This window comes from Moschus berezovskii, chromosome 25 (genome assembly GCF_049115385.1).
Source record: "Moschus berezovskii isolate FMDL1 chromosome 25, NW_MosBer_1.0, whole genome shotgun sequence".
Classification (NCBI taxonomy): Eukaryota; Metazoa; Chordata; class Mammalia; order Artiodactyla; family Moschidae; genus Moschus; species Moschus berezovskii.
Window position 1 is genome coordinate 47,673,948 of NC_142484.1, and position 21,136 is coordinate 47,695,083.

Genomic DNA, 21,136 nt, shown 5'->3' on the forward strand with positions numbered 1-21,136 from the left:
ATCCCTAGAACCTCAGGGACCAGATCTGTGGTGCTTCCACTGGAAGTCTGTTTCCACCTCTCTCAAGTGATCCCTGTGCGAGTGATGCTCTGTCAGTGTGGCTGAGCAAACTGCATTTGTGTCTTGTTCTGAGGACCAATGGGCACCTGTGCTGGGTGAGGGCATCCCATGGCAACGAGGGTACAGACCTCTCCAGGGACTTGTGTGTGCCGATTTCCACTGGCTCTCATGCTGGTTAACAGAAACGTGTACACACAACTTTCTGAAGAGTGCATGTCTCATGCAGATATCCAAATATTGAGAAATAATAGCATTGGATGTTTGCACATGCATTAGTGAAATCACCATATTGATCATAAATCAATATGTTTATGTTTTAATTTTATTGTCTTAGAAATTCCTTTTATACTCATTATTTCATTGCATCCTCACTATTATTATATTTACCAGATAATGAGCAATTTTAAACTAACCAAAGGTTACACACGGGGATTACAATGAAAAGTCACCACGAGTTGTGGATAGTTTTTCCTGGAGAGTATGTCTCAGCAGTAGTAAAAATGTAAGCATTTATGGAGTACTTACTATGTCTCAATTTACTGAAATTAGCACTTTACATATGTTACTTTATCTAATCCTTACTGTAACCCTTTGAGAAAGGTAAGACCATGTTACAGATGAGGAATTTGACTCAGGTAGGTTACTTGACTTATTCAAAGCCTCTCTAATAAGTAAGTGAAGGAGGCAGGATTTGAATCCATATTGATACAACTGCAAAACATGACATGATATTTAATGCTACCCAATGTCACCTGCTAAAGGAAATACACTAATAACAAGGCTAACCTTTGTTTATTTTGTCAAATACACGTGAATTACACCAGTGTTGAAAAGAGCAACGATAATGCACACAGACCTGTGTTTTGCCTTTAGGCCCAGTGATTCACGCCAAGGTGGGGGACTCCATCCTGATCATATTTATGAACAAGGCCAGTTGGCCCTACTCCATCTCAGCCCAGGGTGTGGAGGACATGGATAGTGGGAAGCAGCTCCAAGTGCCTGTCACAAAGCCAGGTAACTGACCCCAGAGGTCTGTGCCATGCCGATGAGTACTCCAGGCTCAACTCCTTTCTTGTCTGATCTCTGAGGGGTCTTGGAAAGCTCATTGTAACATCATTACTCCATCATTACGTTCCACCCATTACCCCGATATGAAATTACTATTCAGCCAATGACTGTTTGTGGAGTTTCTAGGGCTCAATTAGAGACCTTAAAGGGTATTAAGACATAATAACAGCTAGCACATATTGAATATTAACCTTGTGCCAACTTTTAAATTTAGAAAAAAATGTAAAAACTCACTTATTCTTATAATAACTCAGGGAGATAGACACTAACATATTTCTTTGAGCCTGATACCACTGATTATAATGGCCATTATTACTTTGTTATTAAAGGGAAAAAAAAGTGCTGTCAGGACTTCTCTGGTGGTTGAGTGGTTAAGAATCTGCCTCCCAGTGCGGGGGACCTGGTTCAGTCCCTGACCGAGGAGCTAAGACCTTGTGTGTAACTTAAGTCTGCACACCACCCCTACTGACCCTGAGCTCTGGAGCCCACGCACTGTAACGAAGATCCTGTGTGTCGTAACTGAGACCCAAAGTGGCCAAATACATAAATACACTGTTTAAATGCTGCCAATTAAACTTTAACATGCCATGATGGAAAGATGCATCTTGGCATCAGATACTCTGCTGCTGCTGCTGCTAAGTCACTTCAGTCGTGTCCGACTCTGTGTGACCCCATAGATGGAAGCCCACCAGGCTGCCCCATCCCTGGGATTCTCCAGGCAAGGACACTGGAGTGGGTTGCCATTTCCTTCTCCAATGTGTGAAAGTGAAAAGTGAAAGTGAAGTCGCTCAGTCGTGTCCGACCCTTAGCGACCCCATGGACTGCAGCCTACCAGGCTCCTCCATCCATGGGATTTTCTAGGCAAGAGTACTGGAGTGGCTTGCCATTGCCTTCTCCGATACGCTAAATCACATCCTGTTATTGATGGAATCTGGTAGTGGTACGTTTATTTAACAGGTGACTGAGGCACAGAGGTGGCTCAGAGGTTAATGCGTCTGCCTCCAATGCGGGAGACTCGGGTTCGATCCCTGGGTCGGGAAGATCCCCTGGAGAAGGAAACGGTAACCCACTCCAGTATTCTTGCCTGGAGAATCCCATGGACGGAGAAGCCTGGTTAGGCTACAGTCCACGGGGTCGCAAAGAGTCAGACAGGACTGAGCGACAGAACAGAACGGACGCACAGAGGAGTAAAGAGCTCAACCAGGACAGACGTTAGGAATGGTGGAGCCGGTGTGACCTCAGGACCCGAGCTCTTGACCGTGCATTTCTCTCAAGATGCTTCAAATGAGTTTGGAAGGAAAAAAAAAGACAAGATGAATCATTTCAGCAATAATACAGATTATACATGTTGAAATTCTAAGTGGTGAAGGTTTTCAAGAATATATCTGAGAGGGTTGATAAAATTTCAGAGAAAGAAATCCATGAAGCCTCGTTTTTGAACTGTGGTGCTGGAGAAGACTCTTGAGAATCCCTTGGACTGCGAGGAGATCCAACCAGTCCATTCTAAGGGAGATCAATCCTGGGTGTTCATTGGAAGGACTGATGCTAAAGCTGAAACTCCAATACTTTGGCCCTGTCATGTGACGAGTTGACTCACTGGAAAAGACTCTGATGCTGGGAAAGGTTGGGGGTGGGAGGAGAAGGGGACGACAGAGAATGAGATGGCTGGATGGCATCACCGACTCGATGGACATGAGTTTGAGTGAACTCCGGGAGTTGGTGATAGACAGGGAGGCCTGGCGTGCTGTGATTCATGGGGTCACGAAGAGTCGGACACAACTGAGCCACTGAACTGAACTGAACTGAACTGAACTGAAGAAAAGCTTTATAAAAGAGATAGAACTCTAATTGTTTTTTTTAGTTGAAGTATACAGTTGATTTACAGTGTTGTGCCAAACTCCAAAGTATAAAAAGTGACTCAGTTATACACATGATATCACTTATATGTGGAATCTAAAATATTGCACAAGGGAATCTATCTACAAAACAGAAACAGACTCATAGACATAGAGAACAGACTTGTGGTTGCCAAGGCACAGGGCAGGACAGGGATGGACTGGGAGTCTGGGGTTAGTTCAGTTCAGTCGCTCAGTCGTGTCCAACTCTTTGCGACCCCATGAACTGCAGCACGCCAGGCCTCCCTGTCCATCACAAACTCCCGGAGTTTACCCAAACTATTGTCCATTGAGTCGGTGATGCCATCCACCCATCTCATCCTCTGTTGTCCCCTTCTCCTCCTGCCTTCAATCTTTCCCAACATCAGGGTCTTTTCAACATCAGAGTCAGCTCTTCGCATCAGGTGGACAAAGTATTGGAGTTTCAGCTTCAGCATCAGTCCTTCATTGGATTTCCTCTAGGATTGACTGGTTAGAACTCCTTGCAGTCCAAGGGACTCTCAAGAGTCTTCTCCAACACCACAGTTCAACAGCATCAACTCTTTGGTGCTCAGCTTTCTTTATGGTCTAACTCTCACATCCATACATGAGTACTGGAAAAACCAGAGCTTTGACTAGATGGACCTTTGTAGGCAAAGTAATGTCTGTGCTTTTTAATATGCTGTCTAGGTTTCTCATGGCTTTTCTTGCAAGGAGCAAGTGTCTTTTAATTTCATGGCTGCAATCAACATCTGCAGTGATTGTGGAGGCCAAACAAATAAAGTCAGTCACTGTTTTCATTGTTTCCACATCTATTTGCCATGAAGTGATGGGACCGGATGCCATGATCTTAGGTTTTTGAATGTTGAGCTTTAAGCCAACTTTTTCACTCTCCTCTTTCACTTTCATCAAGAGGCTCTTTAGTTCTTCTTCACTTTTGCCATAATGATGGTGTCATCTGCATATCTGAGGTTATTGATATTTCTCCTGGCAATCTTAATTCCAGCTTGTGCTTCATCCAGCCCAGGGTTTCTCATGATGTACTCAGCTTATAAGTTAAATAAACAGGGTGACAACATACAGCCTTGATGTATTTAAAAGATGCATTGAAAGGCGAGAAGATCTCACAATAAAATGAACTTCCATAAATTTTACACAGTTGAAATGTAGTTGTAATAAGTGTTAAGAGCCCCTGTTACAAAATTGATAGCAACCACATAGGTATAATACGGGGGAGTTACATTCCATTTTACCTCTTATGACTACATAATAATATTATTATAATACTATTAGTTCAGTTGCTCAGTCATGTCTGATTCTTTGCGACCCCATGGAATGCAGCACGCCAGGCTTCCCTGTCCATCACCAACTCCTGGAGCTTGCTCAAACTCATGTCTATCGAGTTGGTGATGCCATCCAATCATCTCATCCTCTGTCATCCCCTTCTCGTCCTGCCTTCAATCTTTCCCTGCATCAGGGTCTTTTCCAGTAAGTCAGTTCTTTGCATCAGGTGGCCAAAGTATTGGAGTTTCAGCTTCAGCATCAGTCCTTCCAATGAATATTCAGGACTGATTTCCTTTAGGATGGACTGGTTGGATCTCCTTGCAGTCTAAGGGACTCTCAAGTCTTCTCCAACACTTCAAAAGCATCAGTTCTTCAGTGCTCAGCTTTCTTTATAGTCCAACTCTCACATCCATACATGACTACTGAAAAACCATAGCTTTGACTAGATGGACCTTTGTCGGCATAGTAATGTATCTGCTTTTTAAATGCCATCTAGATTGGTCATAGTTTTTCTTCCAAGGAGCAAGTGTCTTTTAATTTCATGGCTGTAGTCACCATCTGCAGTGATTCTGGAGCCCAAACAAATAAAGTCTTTCACTATTTACATTGTTCCCCATCTATTTGCCATAAAGTGATGGGACCGGATGCCATGATCTTAGTTTTTTGAATGTTGAGCTTTAAGCCAACGTTTTCACTCTCCTCTTTCACTTTCATCCCGAGGCTCTTTAGTTCCTCTTTGCTTTCTGTCATAAGGGTGGTGTCATCTTCATATCTGATGTTATTGATATTTCTCCTGGCAATCTTGATTCTAGGTTGTGCTTCATCCAGCCTGGAATATTGCCTGATACACTCTACATATAAATTAAATAAGCAGGGTGACAATATACAGCCTTGACGTACTCCTTTCCTGATTTGGAACCGGTCTTGTTTCATGTGCAGTTCCAACTGTTGGTTCCTGACATGCATACAGGTTTCTCAGGAGGCAGGTCAGGTGGTCTGGCATTCCCATCTCTTGAAGAACTTTGCACAGTTTGGTGGGACCCACCCAGTCAAAGGCCTTGGTAGAGTCAATAAAGCAGAAGTAGATGTTTTGGTGGAACTCTCTTGCTTTTTTGATGATCCAACAGATGTTGGCAGTTTGATCTCTGGTTCCTCTGCCTTTTCTAAATCCAGCTTGAACGTCTGCAAGTTCTCAGTTCATGTACTGTTGAAGCCTGACTTGGAGAATTTTGAGCATTACTTGGTAGTGTGTGAGATGAGTGCAATTGTGTGGTAGTTTGAGCATTCTTTGGCATTGCCTTTCCTTGGGATTGGTATGAAAACTGATCTTTTCCACAAATGGTGTGGATCTAACAGAAGCAGCAGATGTTAAGAAGAGGTGACAAGAATACACAGAACAGAAGAACTATAACAATGCTATAGCAATTTCAATAAAGATCATTAAAGCAAAAATTTAAAGATGTAAAAAATAAGAAAAGAAAACAGTCTAATGAATCAAAAAGTTAGCAAGGTACCTGTCCAAGGATGGGGTTGTGGGAAGGAAAATCTTTACTGGTTACTATTCCAAATTCTGCCACTCCCTACTCCCAGTATCAAAAGCTGCTTCAACCTGCTTCAAGAAAGTTTTCATGAACATGTAAATGTCTATATACAGAGACACAAGTAAATTTTGGAATCTTTTTATAGTGGACCATCGTGTAGCCATAAAATGACATTTAAGAAAGATTTAACAAACAAGTTTTAATGAAAAAAAAAGTTTTAAATTACACGGGAAAGACTTGTTAAGCAAAATACAAGTATAGAAGAAAGACCAGAAGGGAAATAAGCCAAAGTGTTAATAACGGTTTTATCTTCATGGTGGTATTTTAAACAGCAACGTGATCATCTTTTCTACTTCACATTTTTTTGTACTTTCTTCTTCCCTTCTTGCTTTGATGAAGAGGGAAATGGTTTAAAATGGATCCAAAAAAAAACTATTAAATATATTTATTTTTGATGGTTGAAGCAGCCTCAAAGGGAGCATATCAGGCATGAGGGTTGGGGTGGGGCTCTGGTAGGGCTGTGGGCAAGCTGGTGTGACCCCTCCTGGTGGATGTACCCTGATGGTGAAGAGTGACAAGGGACACAGTTCCGCTCCTCTAGGCTGACTGGACTTCTAAGAGTCCTAGATATGAGGGCTGTCAGAGTAGGAAGAAAAACGATTATAGATTGTGGCAATGGAGCATTTTTTCTTTTTTTAATGGGAGCCAGAGATATTCAGTCCCCACAGGAGTCTCAAATAAGTCTGAAAGGTTTGGGAGAACCCAGAGATTGGGGGTAGGAGCAAGAAACTAACTTAGTTCAGGCAAGTTGGATAAGAAAGTTTAATCAGGGCATGCATGTGATGAAGAGTACAAGTTAGCATTTTAAGAAAAGTAAGCTCCCTCGGGACTCTGCCATCTTGGATTGGATTGCGCTAATCTCCTGCAAGAACTCCAAAATTGCAACTCGCTTCTGAACAACCATTGACAGGAGAATGTTGGATCCCACCAAAAAAGGATACCCCATGCACAATAAAGGAAAGAAATGGTATGGACCTAACAGAAGCAGAAGATATTAAGAAGAGGTGGAAGAATACACAGAACTACACAAAAAAGATGTTTATGACCCAGATAACCACGATGGTGTGATCACTCACCTAGAGCCAGACATCCTGGAATGTGAAGTCAAGTGGGGCTTAGGAAGCATCACTATGAACAAAGCTAGTGGAGGTGATGGAATTCCAGTTGGGCTATTTCAAATCCTAACAGATGATGCCGTGAAAGTGTTGCACTCAATATGCCAGCAAATTTGGAAAACTCAGCAGTGGCCACAGGACTGGAAAAGATCAGTTTTCATTCCAATCCCAAAGAAAGGCAATGCCAAAGAATGTTCAAACTGCTGCACAATTGCACTCATTTCACAAGCTAGTAAAATAATGCTCAAAATTCTACAAGCCAGGCTACAGCAATACGTGAACCATGAACTTGCAGATGTTCAAGCTGGATTTAGAAAAGGCAGAGGAACTGGAGATCAAATTGCCAACATCTGTTGGGTTATAGAAAAAGCAAGAGAATTCAGAAAACCATCTGCTTCTGCTTTATTGACTATGCTAAAGCCTTTGACTGTGTGGCTTACACCAAACTGTGGAAAATTCTTAAAGAGATGGGAATCCCAGACCACTTTACCTGCCTCCTGAGAAATCTATGTTCAGGTTAAGAAACAACAGTTAGAACTGAACATGGAACACTGGACTGGTTCCAAATTGGGAAAGGAGTATGCCAAGGCTGTGTATTGTCACCCTGCTTATTTAACTTATATGCAGAGTGTATCATGCAAAATTCTAGGCCGGATGAAGCACAAGCTAGAATCAAGATTGCCAGGAGAAATATCAATAACATCAGATATGCAGATGACACCACCCTTATGGCAGAAACTGAAGAGGAACTAAAGAGCCTCTGGATGAAAGTGAAAGAGGAGAGTGAAAAAGTTGGCTTAGAACTCAACATTCAGAAAACGAAGATCGTGGCATCCAGTTCCATCACTTCATGGCAAATAGATGGGGAAACAATGGAAATAGTGAAAGACTTTATTTGTTTGGGCTGCAGAATCACTGTAGATGGTGACTACAGCCATGAAATTAAAAGACACTTGCTCCTTGGAAGAAAAGTCATGACCAACTTAGACAGCACATTAAAAAGCAGAGACATTACTTTCCCAACAAAGGTCCGTCTAGTCAAAGCTATGGTTTTTCAGTAGTCATGTATGGGTGTGAGAGTTGGACTATAAAGAAAGCTGAGCACTGAAGAACTGATGCTTTTGAAGTGTGGTGTTGGAGAAGACTCTTGAGAGTCCCTTGGACTGCAAGGAGATCCAACCAGTCCATCCTAAAGGAAATCAGTCCTGAATATTCATTGGAAGCACTGATGCTGAAGCTGAAGCTCCAATACTTTGGCCATCTGATGCGAAGAGCTGACTCATTGGAAAAGACCCTGATGCTGGGAAAGACTGAAGGTGGGAGGAGAAGGGGATGACGGAGGATGAGATGGTTGGATGGCATCACCGACTAGATGGACATGAGTTTGAGTAAACTCTGGGAGATGGTGATGGACTGGGAGGCCTGGCGTGCTGCAGTCCGTGGTTGACAAGGAGTCGGACCCGATTGAACTGAAGCCCCCTCAGATTTCCTCTCTCCTTCTTCTCCCCTTCCTCCATCTTCTTCGTCTTCTTTTCATTATATCACTCAACAAACATTTACTGAGCATCCTCTTTTTGTTGAGAACTTGGCTTCCAGGTGGGTGGACAATGGATTGTTTCAACTTTAATAACCCACACTTGCATTTAGAAAGGTGAATATCAGCTGTTTATCTTGTGATTACCAAGGCATGGGGTAAATCATGGAAACTAGACCTAAGATGATATTGCTAACGAACTGCTTCATGAACAAACACAGACCAAAGTTTCATGCAAATCTTCATTACTTTTGCTTTGTGACTCAGATTCAGCTATAAATTGTTTGTCCTTATAGGGTGAGGATGGGACTCAGATAGTTCAAAAGGAGATAATTTAAATGAGCCTTTTACAATGTGATTATCTTGATAACTCATGAGTAATATATAGTTACTTTGCAAGACTCTGGGCCAGTCGCAGGCGATTCACAGATATGGGGCCTGACCAGAGGGAGTGCATGCATTTGTTGCTAGCATACGTACAAACTAACTCTTGCATGGTGGCTCAGATGGTAAAGAATCTGCCTGAAACATGGGAGACTTACGTTCAATCTCTGGGTTGGAAAGATCCACTGGAGAAGGGCGTGGCAATCTAATTCGGTGTTCTTGCCTAGAGAATTCCATGGACAAAAGAGCCTGGTGGGCTATTGTCCATGGGGTTGCAAAGAGTCGGACATGCCTGAGTGACTAACACTTAGGGGTTTCCCAGGTGGCGCTAGCAGTAAAGAACCTGCCTGCCAATGCAGGAGACATAAGAGACATGGATTTGATCCCAGGGTCAGGAAGATCCCTTGGAGGAGGGCATGGCAATCCACTCCAGTATTCTTGCCTGGAGAATTGCCATGGACAGAGGAACCTGGTGGGCTATAGTCCATTGGGTTGCACAGAGTCGGACACAACTGAAGCGACTTAGCATGCACACATGTATACAAACTAACAATTATTGACCGACCTCAACGTGAGGCACTTTCCTAGATATTTTATTTCATTTAATCCTCACAACAGTTTGAAAACTGGGTTGACTAATCTACTTTACAAATAAGGAAACTAAAGGTCTGTGAAGGTTAAGTAGCTTGTCAAAAGCTAAGTGAAAACCAGGCATGGGTCTGGAGTGGGTAGCCATTCCCTTCTCCAGGGGATCGTTCCTATCCAGGGTCCAAACCCAGGTCTCCTGATTTGCAGGCAGATTCATTACCATCTGAGCTACCAGGGAAGCCCTCACTTTTCAAAGGTCAGTGAGGTAAAGTAGCTTGTCAAAGGTTGAGTGGAAACAAGTCATTAGGGTTGAGATTTGAAACTAGGCCTCTCTGAGTCTCTCTGGTTCCAGCTAGATCTCACATGCCTGCAGATTAGAATTGCCTGAGAAGCTTAAGGAATATATTTGTACACCAATAGTAGATTGCTGATATTCTAATTTCATTGGTTTGGGATGAGGTATGAGCAGTGAGGATTTACAGTGCTCCCTGGTGATTCCACAAGAAGCCAAGGCTGAGGCCCATGGCAACTCAAGTGCGCGCAAGCATAACTCTTGGGAAGGAGATACGAAATTTGAGGAGAAAAACCATCAAACTAGGATGGAAGGCTATAGCCTGAAATGAAAATCTGTCATGGTGAACCTGCAGAAAGTCAACGTATGAGTTTAACAGGAACATTTCTATTGAATGGGTAATTCTCCCCAGCAGTAACTTTAATCAAATTTACAAAGAATCTGTTTGTATTTCTTCAGGTAAATTGTCTGGAACAGAGATCACATAATTAAAAAAATTTTTTTTCTATTTCTTCTTGTTTCAGGAGAAATAAAAACCTACAGATGGAATGTCCCTAAAAGGTCTGGTCCAGGGCCATCTGACCCAAATTGTATTCCATGGGTTTACTATTCAACAGTAAACTTTGTGAAGGTAAGGTGGAGAGAGCTGCCAAAATGCTCAAAGTGATACGGTTTTCAGTTGACCATTCAAGTTACCACAATTACGGTGGGTATATATGAAGAGGTGTATTGGTTTCAAGCAGGGGTCTCAAACTATGGCCATGCCCATTTGTTTGCATTACTGATGATGAAGTTGAGTAGCTGTGATGGAAACGATATGGTTCACAAAGTAAAAAATTCTTGCTATGTGAAGTGAAGTGAAAGTTGCTCAGTCGTGTCTGACTCTTTGTGACCCCATGCACTATACAGTCTATGGAATTCTCCAGGCCAGAATACTGGAGTGGGTAGCCTTTCCCTTCTCCAGGGGATCGGCCCAACCCAGATCTCCCTCATTGCGGGCGGATTCTTTACCATCTGAGCCACAAGGGAAGTCACCTGCTATATGGCACTTTACAAAAACAAAGTTTGCTGGCCCTTGATCTAAAGTGTAGGGGAAAAAAATAAGATCTCAAATTACTAAATTTAGAACTTACAAGGAAGTTTGAAGCAAGAGAAGATACGTAAATTAGATAACCAAAAAAATAAATATATATTTTAATTTTTAACATGGTTTATGATGTTACCCAATTTTAAAATCCTTACCAGTACCATCAGGGCTCAGGAAAGAAAACAAACTCCACAAAAACTTAGTAACTGAAACTACAAACTATTTGAATGATAAATAGGCTAACTTTACTTAGAAATTAAAGGCAAAGATTCAGTATTGAACTTGAGTCAGATATGAATGTATAAAACATCTAGTCTTGAATTATATATCATAATTGATGTCCAAACTAAGGTCATATCTGATATAATTAGTGTCTTTGAGGTGTACTGGACAGCACAAGAGTTCAGGAGAAACATACCAGACACTTGAAAAAAAAACGAAAACCAAAGTAGAATCATGGGAAGTCCACAAACAAATATTTATTGAGCTGTTGTGATGTGCAAATGACCTCGCCAAGTACTATGAGGGGTGAAAATATTCTTGTCTTGAAGGACTTTATCATCTTTGGGGGAAATAATACATGTGCACATCCATAATTATATCACAATTCTGAATCTGGTGACTTTTGTAGGACAGGTTCGATCCCTGGTCCGGGAGATAATATCCCACAGGCTGCAGGGCGGGGTCAAAAACCAAAACGCTCTTACACTAGAAGGATGGTGGATAGAATGAAGAGAAAGTCACAGAACGAAGAGACACCGTGAAGGGGCAAAAATGTAAGATTTGATAGCAAATGAGATGGGACGACCCTGGCGGAGGAAATGGCGACCCCCTCCAGTATTCTTGCCTGGACAATTCCATGGACAGAGGAGCCTGGCGGGCTACAGTCCACAGGGCTGCCAAGAGTCCAACATCACTTAGCGACTGAGCACACACGCGCGCACAACGTGGGGCACAGTGAGGACACTGAAAATCACGCTTTCTGACCTAAGTGACAGGGAATATCATAGTGCTACTGACAGAAACAGAGAATTCAGGAGAAGGACACGGGGAGGGAAATACTAACATTCACCCTAGAAAGGCTTCTTAGCATATGAATTGTTGCAGGAGGCTTCCAGGTGGAATATTTAAATAGGCAGATGGAAATGTGGGAGTTCAAAAGAAAGCTCAGGGCTGAATAACTCGATATGAAAGTCATTCATGGGCTCATATCAGTTCCCAAGAAAACTTTACCCGTAGAAAATGAAATATAAGATTTGTATATAGTTATAAATACAATCCCACTTGGGTATCACCTCACACTGGTCAGAATGGCCATCATCAAAAAGTCTACAAATAATAAATGCTGGAGAGGGTGTGGAGAAAAGAAAACGCTCCTACACTGTTGGTGGGAATGTGAACAGGTGCAGCCACTTTGGAGAACAGGATGGAGGTTTCTTAAAAAACTAAAAACAGAGTTAGCATATGATCCAGGAATCCTATTTCTGGGCATATAACCCAGAGAAAACCATAATTCAAAAAGATACGTGCAATGTTCATAGCAGCACTATTTACCATAAACAAAACAGGGAAGCAGCCTAAATGTCCAGTGACAGATGAATGGATAAAGAACATGTTGTGTATATATATACACACACACACTCAATGTCTGAATATTACTCAGCCATTTAAAAAATGAAATAATACCATTTGCAGCAACATAGATGGAACTAGAGGTGATTACACTAAGTAAAGTCAGTCAGACAAATATTATGTGAAATCACTTATATGTGGAATCTAAAAAAATGACACAAATGAACTTACTTACAAAATAGAAATATGCTTACAGACATAGAAAACAAATTTATGGTTACCAAAGAGGAAAATGAGGGGTGGGGGATAAATTAGGAGTTTGGGATTAATAGATACACACTGCATACAAAATTGGAGAAGGAATTGGCAACCCACTCCAGTATTCTTGCCTGAAGAATCCCAGGGACAGAGGAGGCTGGTGGACTACAGTCCATGGGGTCACAGAGTCGGACATGACTGAGCACACACCACCACCACATACAAAATAGAGAAACAACAAGGACTTACTGTAGAGCACAGGGAACTATATTCAATATCTTGTAGTAACTGATAATGGAAAAGAATCTGTAAAATAATATATATATGCATATATATATGCATAACTGAATCACTTTGTGGTACATCCGAAACTGATACAACATTGTAAATCCACTATACTTCAGTTAAAAAATATAGTCTCACTTGAGGCTGGCATGCGGGGATGACCCAGAGGGAGGATAGAGGGAGGAGGAAGGTGGGAGGGGGGTTCAGGAGGGGGAACTTATGTAAACCCGGGGCAAATTCATATCAATGTATGGCAAAACCAACCAATATAATATTGTAAAATAATTTGCCTCCAATAAAAAATAAATTAATTACCTAAAAAAAAAAAATGCTCTGGCGGCCAAAAACAACAACAAAAAAATATATATAGTCTCACTTGAAAAACACACAGGAAAATAGAAATAAGCATTCATTTATTCAACAAACATTTATGGCACACCTTCTATGTAGTAGATAGCCGGGCTCTGGAGACTCAACAATAAGTAAAGACCACAGCCTCAGCCCTCATAAAGCTCACTCTCAGCAAATTTTTAGAAATAATCTTAAATTTTAGCAAAGATCGCCCTGATTCTTCAGGGTTTCTTAGTACTTATTTCACGGTCAATTGTCTTTTAGTCTTTTTTGCAATGATTCTTACAAGCAACTAATCTGTGTTATTAAATTATTTAAAGCTCTTCTAATTCATTTTATTTTTCTTTCAGGATACATACAGTGGTTTGATGGGTCCTCTGATTACATGCAGGGAAGGAGTGTTGAATGAAAAGGGAAGAAGAAGCGACGTTGATTATGAATTTGCTCTCTTGTTTTTGGTATTTAATGAGAATGAATCCTGGTATCTGGATGACAATGTTAAGAAGTATCTTAATAAAGATCCACGCGATTTTAAGCCCTCTGATGATTTTGAGGAGAGCAACAAAATGCATGGTATATCAGAGGTTTAAAAAGGAGACCCTTGTTGAGATAAGTCCATAGAAATCTGTGGAAGGTCCCAGCCTCCTTCTCTGAGCCCTTCTCCATTCCCACGGGCACCTTGACAGAAGACAGTCCTCCAAAGCTTTCCTTCAGAGGGAACCAGCCAAGCCACTGACTGACTGCCAGCAAGGCCTGGACCATCTGCTTAGGCAGCTGTGTCTCTGAATGCTGGGATCCCTAAACTATAAGACTGTAAAGTAATTTCTAGAAAATGAATGATCACTTATTGGTATATTTCTCTAAGAATACAGGATAACCTGTACTTGATCAATTTTAAGGGCCTGGTTTAACTGTCCCTAGAACTTGAAACACTATCACCAAATTTCTGTTTTAATGTGTCTGTTATTTAATTCTTTGAAATTTAAGGTACTTCTTGTTTTTCAAGTGGAAGTAATGTGTTCTAATTGACATATCTACACTCTCTCACCAAGACCTACTTTTGACCAACAGTGTGCAAACAGATAGGTCCTGCCAAGATAAGAAAGCTAGTTAATTGCTAACATTGATTAGAATACAGCAACTGATTTCTGATTCAGCTACTCTCTCCCCTACAATTCTGCCTCCCTCTATACAGAGTCGGACACGACTGAGCGACTTCACTTTCACTTTTCGCTTTCACACATTGGAGAAGGAAATGGCAACCCACTCCAGTGTTCTTGCCTGGAGAATCCCAGGGACGGGGGAGTCTGGTGGGCTTCCATCTATGGGGTCACACAGAGTTGGACACAACTGAAGTGACTTAGCAGCAGCAGCAGCAACTTGCCCCAAGCTAGTTCTCAGAAAATGTAATATTAATTGAACCTTTTAATTGGTTCAATTTTGATTTCCATAAACTTGATTCTCCATGCTTGTGTTCAGTCAGCTGTAGAATGGTATAAATCTGGGGACCCCACACGTGAGTCTGTAATCCACTCCATAAAAAGACTATTTCAAATAAACAACCAACCAACCAACATGTACTGCTATCCAAGAGACAGCTTTTAAAACCAAATTTGTATTTCTCTTTTCTTGCTCTTTTTTATAAAGATTTCTTACTAATTTGAGTTTTGGGTCTAAAATGGTGGGGCCATTGGTAAGTGTGAGTGGGATGGTTACATGTTTATCAGGCAAATGAAAATGTTGGTGACATAAAGATCTTCTTGAATTGTTTCTAAAACCAGATTAAGGAATCATCACTAATGAGAGGCTGTTTCCTTTTACCGTCTTAGCTATTAATGGGAAGATTTTTGGGAACCTTCATGGACTCGTCATGAATGAAGATACAATGACCAACTGGTACTTGTTAGGAGTAGGAGATGAAGTGGACATACACACCATTCATTATCGTGCTGAGAGCTTTCTTTTCAAGGTACATGTAAGAGAAATGCTTTGGGGAAGACATTGAATTAACAGATTCAATATATTTCCATTGTGAAATTAGAGTTATTTGACAATAAGACTTTCACAAGCCACAAGGGGTGGTAGTGAATGCTAGAGAATGGAACAGAGAAATATGATTATGTCCTTCCCGTGACAAATATTTCTTAATATGTATTTTATTGTGCTTTTTTAAAAAAAACAAAACAAAACCCAAAAACTCTCTGAGCTTCAGATGAGAGTTTTCTTATCAGTTGCTGCTGCTGCTAAGTTGCTTCATTCATGTCCGACTCTGTGCGACCCCATAGACGGCAGCCCACATGGGGATAATCCCTTGTGGAGTATGCTACTAATATCGCAAATGAAGGCATCCACAGTATTTTGTCCCTTTTCCGTTTTTTTCTTTTCTCTGTTTTCTTTCTCTTTCCCTCTCCTGTTTCTTTTCTATGTGCTTAGCCAACAGAATAGCTCTCTCTAGTAAATGAGATATTTCAAGCTTTGTCTTGGTTCCGAAATGTTACCTTGACTTTTGCCCTAGTGGACTGGGCTCTACCACGTGTGGCTTCCTGCCTTTCAAGCATCAAGCTGTACCATCTGAGTGGTGACTCACCTGTGGAGCGGTTTAAGAAACAGATTGCCAGGCTCCACCCAAGACCTGATGAGTCAGAATCCCTGGGATAAGGTCCAAATGTCTGTCATCTCAGGTGCTGTGCAGTCTACAGGAAGTAGATAGAAATGAATAATCATGTCTAATCTGCAAAGAAAACCTGTACTGCTCCTTTTCCAGTCACACGGAAATAAATACCAACTAATGAAACATCTAATATCCTCTCCCCTCAGTATATTTATTCAACACAGTTTAAGACAGAAAGTACTAACAGTGATTATATGAAGTTTCATATATTAAGTTCCATATATTAAATGCCTATGATGCCTTTCAGAATTTGGCTGTTTTAATCCATATTTTGAAAATTATATTAAAATATATAAAATTTATAAAAACAAAATTATTTTATGTACATATAAAATTATTATATACATAAATATTTCAAACTAAGGTATAATTTACACTGAGTAGAATGCATCCTGGGGCTTCCCTGGTGCCTCAGCAGTAAAGAACCCAGCTGCCAATGCAGGAGACATGGGTTTGATCCCTGGGTTGGGAAGAAACCCTGGAGAAAGAAATTGTAACCCTCTCCAATATTCTTGCCTGGGAAATCCCATGAACAGAGGAGCTTGGCTGGCTACAGTCCATGGGGTTGCAAAGGGTTGAACATAACTTAGCAACTAAATGACAACAACAAAATTCACCCTGTTTAGTATACAGTTCTGTTGTGATAAGCACATACAGTGGTGTAACCAACCCTAATCAAGGTATAGAACACCTCCATCAACCCCTAAAATGTCCCCTTCGCACCTTCTAGAGTCAGCTCCTTTCCCTTGTTTAACCCCTGGCAACCACTGATCTGTTTCTGTACCCCTGGCAACCACTGATCTGTTTATGTCTCTGTAGTTTCGCCTTTTCTGAAGTGTCTTGTAAATGAAATCATACAGTCTATAGCATTATTAGTCTGGCTTGTTTCATTTTGTATCGGCATTTAACGTGCACCCACCGCGTTGTATAAGCAGTTTGTTCCATCCCGTTGTTGAACAGTATTCCATCGTACGAATGTATTGCAGTTTGTTTATTTGTTCCCCTACTGAAGGACATTTGGCTTGTTTCCAGTTTGGAGTTATTAAAAATAAAGTCATTACAAACATTTGTGAACATGCTTTCATGTGAACATAAGTTTTGTGAACATGCTTTCATGTGAATATGTTTTTCCTTTCCCTTGAGAAAATGCCTAGGGGTAGATTGCTAGTTGTTGTTGTTAAGTTGCTAAGATGTATTTGACTGTTTGCAACCCTATGGACTATAGCCTGCAAGACTCCTCTGTCCATGGAATTCTCCAGGCAAGAATACTAGAGTGGGTTGCCATTTCTTTCTCCAGGGGATCTTCCTGACCCAGGGATCGAACTCATGTCTCCTGCATTGGCAGGTGGATTCTTTACCACTGAGCCAGCAGGACAGGTGGTACATATGTGATTAACTTCAAGAAAACTTCCAAACTGTGTTCCAGAGACACAGTATACTTTTCTCTCCTACCAGACATGTATGAGGGTACCACTTTTCCACATTCACATCAACACTTGCTATCTTTCATTCTTATTTTTTCTTCAGTTCAGTTCAGTCGCTCAGTCGTGTCCGACTCTCCGCGACCCCATGAATCACAGCACGCCAGGCCTCCCTGTCCATCACCAACTCCTGGAGTTCACTCAAACTCATGTCCACAGAGTCGGTGATGCCATCCAGCCATCTCATTCTCGGTCGTCCCCTTCTCCTCCCGCCCCCAATCCCTCCCAGCATCAGAGTCTTTTCCAGTGAGTCAACTCGTCGCATGAGGTGGCCAAAATACTGGAGTTTCAGCTTTACCATCAGTCCTTCCAGTGAACACCCAGGATCGATCTCCCTTAGAATGGACTGGTTGGATCTTCTTGCGGTACAAGGGACTCTCAAGAGTCTTCTCCAGCACCACAGTTCAAAAGCATCAATTCTTCGGCGATCAGCTTTCTTCACAGTCCAACTCTCACATAGCCATCCATTTAAGCATTGGGTTGACCACAAAGTTCATTCACATTTTTCAATACTATCTTATGAAACCTGAATGAACTTTTTGGCCAACCCAATATATATCTTGGTATCTCATTGTTTTGGATGGCATCACCAACTCGATGGACATGAGTTTGAGTGAGCTACGGGAGTTGGTGATGGACAGGGAGGCCTGGCGTGCTGTGATTCATGGGGTCGCAAAGAGTCGGATACGACTGAGCGACTGAACTGAACTGAATGGTTAATTATATTGACTATCTTTTCATATGCTTTTCTATTATCTGCCATCTGTAAATCTCCAAAGGTGTAGAATTCATGTATAGTTGTTCATAATATTCCTTTATTATCCTTTTTAATGTCTATAAAGTCTTAGCGATAGACCCCCTTTCATCTCTGATATTTGTAATCTGTGGGGTTTTTTTTTCCCTCTGTCAGTTTATCTAGAGTTTTGCTGCATAACAAATTCACCCTAAGATGTAGTGCCCTAAAGCAACACACTCTTATTATCTCACAATCTCTCTGGGTTAGGCTGGAAAGAGTTTAGTTCATTGATTCTGATTCAGCATCTCTTGTGAGGGTTCAATCAAGATGTCAGCTGGAGCTATAGTCATCAGGTTTGACAGCAGCTGTAGGATCCATTTCCAAGCTCTCTCACAGGACTATGGGCCAGAGGCTTCAGTTCTTTACCATGACATTGGAGCTGGCTTCCTTAGAGTGAGTGATCCAGTGGGGGAGAGAGAGAAAGGGAAGCAGAATGCCATTTGCTTCTGCCATATGCTGGTGGCTTCAAGGACCAACCGTCAGACAGTAGTGTGAGAGGGGATTACCACGGTACTGAGTGCCAGGAGACAGGGATCACTGGGGACCATCACAGGTTGGTTTCCATACAGTTCATCAGTTTTACTGATTTGTCCAAAGAACCAGCTTTTGGTTTCTTTATCTCTATTATGTTTCTATTCTTCATTTCAGAGAAGGCAATGGCAAGCCACTCCACTCCTCTTGCCTAGAAAATCCCATGGACAGAGGAGCCTGGTGGGCTACAGTCCATGGGGTCGCTACTAGTCCGACAAGACTGAGCGACCTCACTTTTCACTTTCACACACTGGAGAAGGAAATGGCAACCCACTCCAGTGTTCTTGCCTGGAGAATCCCAGGGACGGCAGAGCCTGGTGGGCTGCCATCTATGGGGTCACACAGAGTCGGACATGACTGAAGTGACTTAGCAGCAGCAGCATGCTTCATTTAATTGATTTCTGCTCTTATCTTTATTATTTCCTTCTACCTGCAGATAGGTAAATCTTACCGAGAAGATGTATATGACCTCTTTCCCGGGACATTCCAAACCATTGAACTGTTTGCAGATCACCCAGGGACGTGGTTGTTACATTGTCATGTGTCTGACCATATTCATGCTGGCATGGAGACAACCTACACAGTCCTTCGAAACATAGGTACTGTTTTCTGTCTGTGATGCCAGCTGATAGTACCAGGCTTCCTGCAGACTTTGAAAACAGGAAGCATGAGGGCCTCCAAGGAGCTCAGAGTCAAGTAAGAGAGACAGACATGTAACTGTAGTAGACTATGATATATGCCAAGAAAAAGTGCAGGGTACAGGGTTCAGTGACAGCAGCAGGGGGCAATGATTAACAGCTCGGGGGACATGAACCCAGGTTCCACGGGTGGCTATCTTAACAGGTGAGCAGAAACTTGCAGGGTGGACGGGGTAAGAACAGCATGTATACTGGCATGAAATAGGTGCAGTGACTATCCAACAAAGACTTACAGATGCTGATAGGATCAAGTCTTTGTTGGTGAAATGATTTAACTCTGGAAACAACTCGTATAGTGAAAAGAATCTGCTTCTATTGTTTATAAACCATCACATTGTCTTCTTTGTCCAGACAACAGGATTCCATACTCCACCAAGTCTCCTTCCGGAGGTGCATCCGGATCCGCGTCCTCTAACGGTAACGATGCCCGCCCCGACCCTGTAGTCAATGGTCGGGATTCACTCCGCAGGGAAAGTGGCCTGACGGCTCGCGTTTCTTTTGCACAGAACCCGTCGAGGAGCAGCTCTACTTCTTCGGCCAGAGTCTGGATCCCAAAGGAGCCCGAGCAGCCTTGGTCATCCTCTTCGTCCTCGGCCTCCTCCTCCTGGTCCTGTCGGTGGTCCTCTCCGTCAAGCTGTGCTCCGCCAGGCCGCGGGCAGCGTACCAGGAGGTCCAGTCCTGCGCTCTCCCCACCGACGCCCTGTGAGCCCCGCGTCCTCGGCAGGGAGACGGAACAGGGCACCGCTCTCCGAGGACCCTGTCGCCGCTTCCCGGGTCAGGCTCCGGTCCTCTGGAACACATTCAAAGCAATGTGCTTTTCTTTATTTATTTTTAAAGGGGCTGTGAATAATCCTCAGGTATAAAATAGAAAAAGTGGGCATGACTGAGAAAGCAGACGCAGTCTGTTCTCTGAATGAGCTCGTTGAAGTGCGAAGACCCTCTGAAAGATACCTTTGTTTTCCATCTTTCATAATTCTTGGATTAGACAGTGCTTTCTTACCATCAAAATCTCTATAGAGGGACAGTTTCGGGAAAGAGTTACACTGCCTCAGACATCTAACTGGAATGGCACTGATTTTTCATCTCTGTTACGGAAGATGCTTCCTTTAGTGGTTCCAGGAAAAATAACTTTCTGGGGTGTCCCTGAAAATGTCTAAATCAGTATCTGCTGATAAAATTTGATCAAATGACTTTTTTGGAGGCTTTAGCTAGCTCCCCTTGCCTTTTCCCTTTTAATATAAATAGCCTGTGCACTGTTTGCTACAAGAAGCAAAGTTATATGCATTTTTAAAAAATACTATTTTTATGCAAACCTGTAGAGATACTTGAATGTTTACATTGAGTTGAATGTTTACAACTCACTTCATTTATACATTTTTTACAGTATGTTTCTGTGGCAATGTTTGTATTTTCAAAAATCAATCAAAGAATTTGTATTTCACAATGTGGAGGGCTGGAATCTGAAATAGCAGGCTAGGTTCTCCCACTTTGAGTCAAGTCACTCCTTAAGAGTTTAGGGGGAGCTTCCAAGGGGAGGGAAACGTGGCGGGAGGGAAACTTTGCAGAAAGCAAGCCTGGCCTTGACTCTTGAGTCTGATTTTTCACT

The 21,136-nt window shown here is 42.1% G+C and overlaps 1 protein-coding gene across 6 annotated transcripts in view; it reads left to right on the forward strand.

Annotated features, from left to right (window-relative positions):
- The window catches only part of LOC129547515 (ferroxidase HEPHL1-like), a 183,985-nt gene that overhangs the window by 104,914 nt on the left and 57,935 nt on the right, over positions 1 to 21,136 (forward strand). For all 6 annotated transcript variants that reach the window (XM_088832388.1, XM_088832390.1, XM_088832391.1 and 3 more), the window contains 7 exons: positions 934 to 1,074; positions 10,325 to 10,431; positions 13,704 to 13,926; positions 15,183 to 15,322; positions 19,269 to 19,431; positions 19,882 to 19,947; positions 20,037 to 20,304. In XM_088832388.1, the coding sequence (XP_088688514.1) occupies positions 934 to 1,074; positions 10,325 to 10,431; positions 13,704 to 13,926; positions 15,183 to 15,322; positions 19,269 to 19,431; positions 19,882 to 19,947; positions 20,037 to 20,236 (1,040 nt within the window). In that variant the 3' untranslated portion in view covers positions 20,237 to 20,304. The remainder of the gene's footprint in view (positions 1 to 933; positions 1,075 to 10,324; positions 10,432 to 13,703; positions 13,927 to 15,182; positions 15,323 to 19,268; positions 19,432 to 19,881; positions 19,948 to 20,036; positions 20,305 to 21,136) is intronic.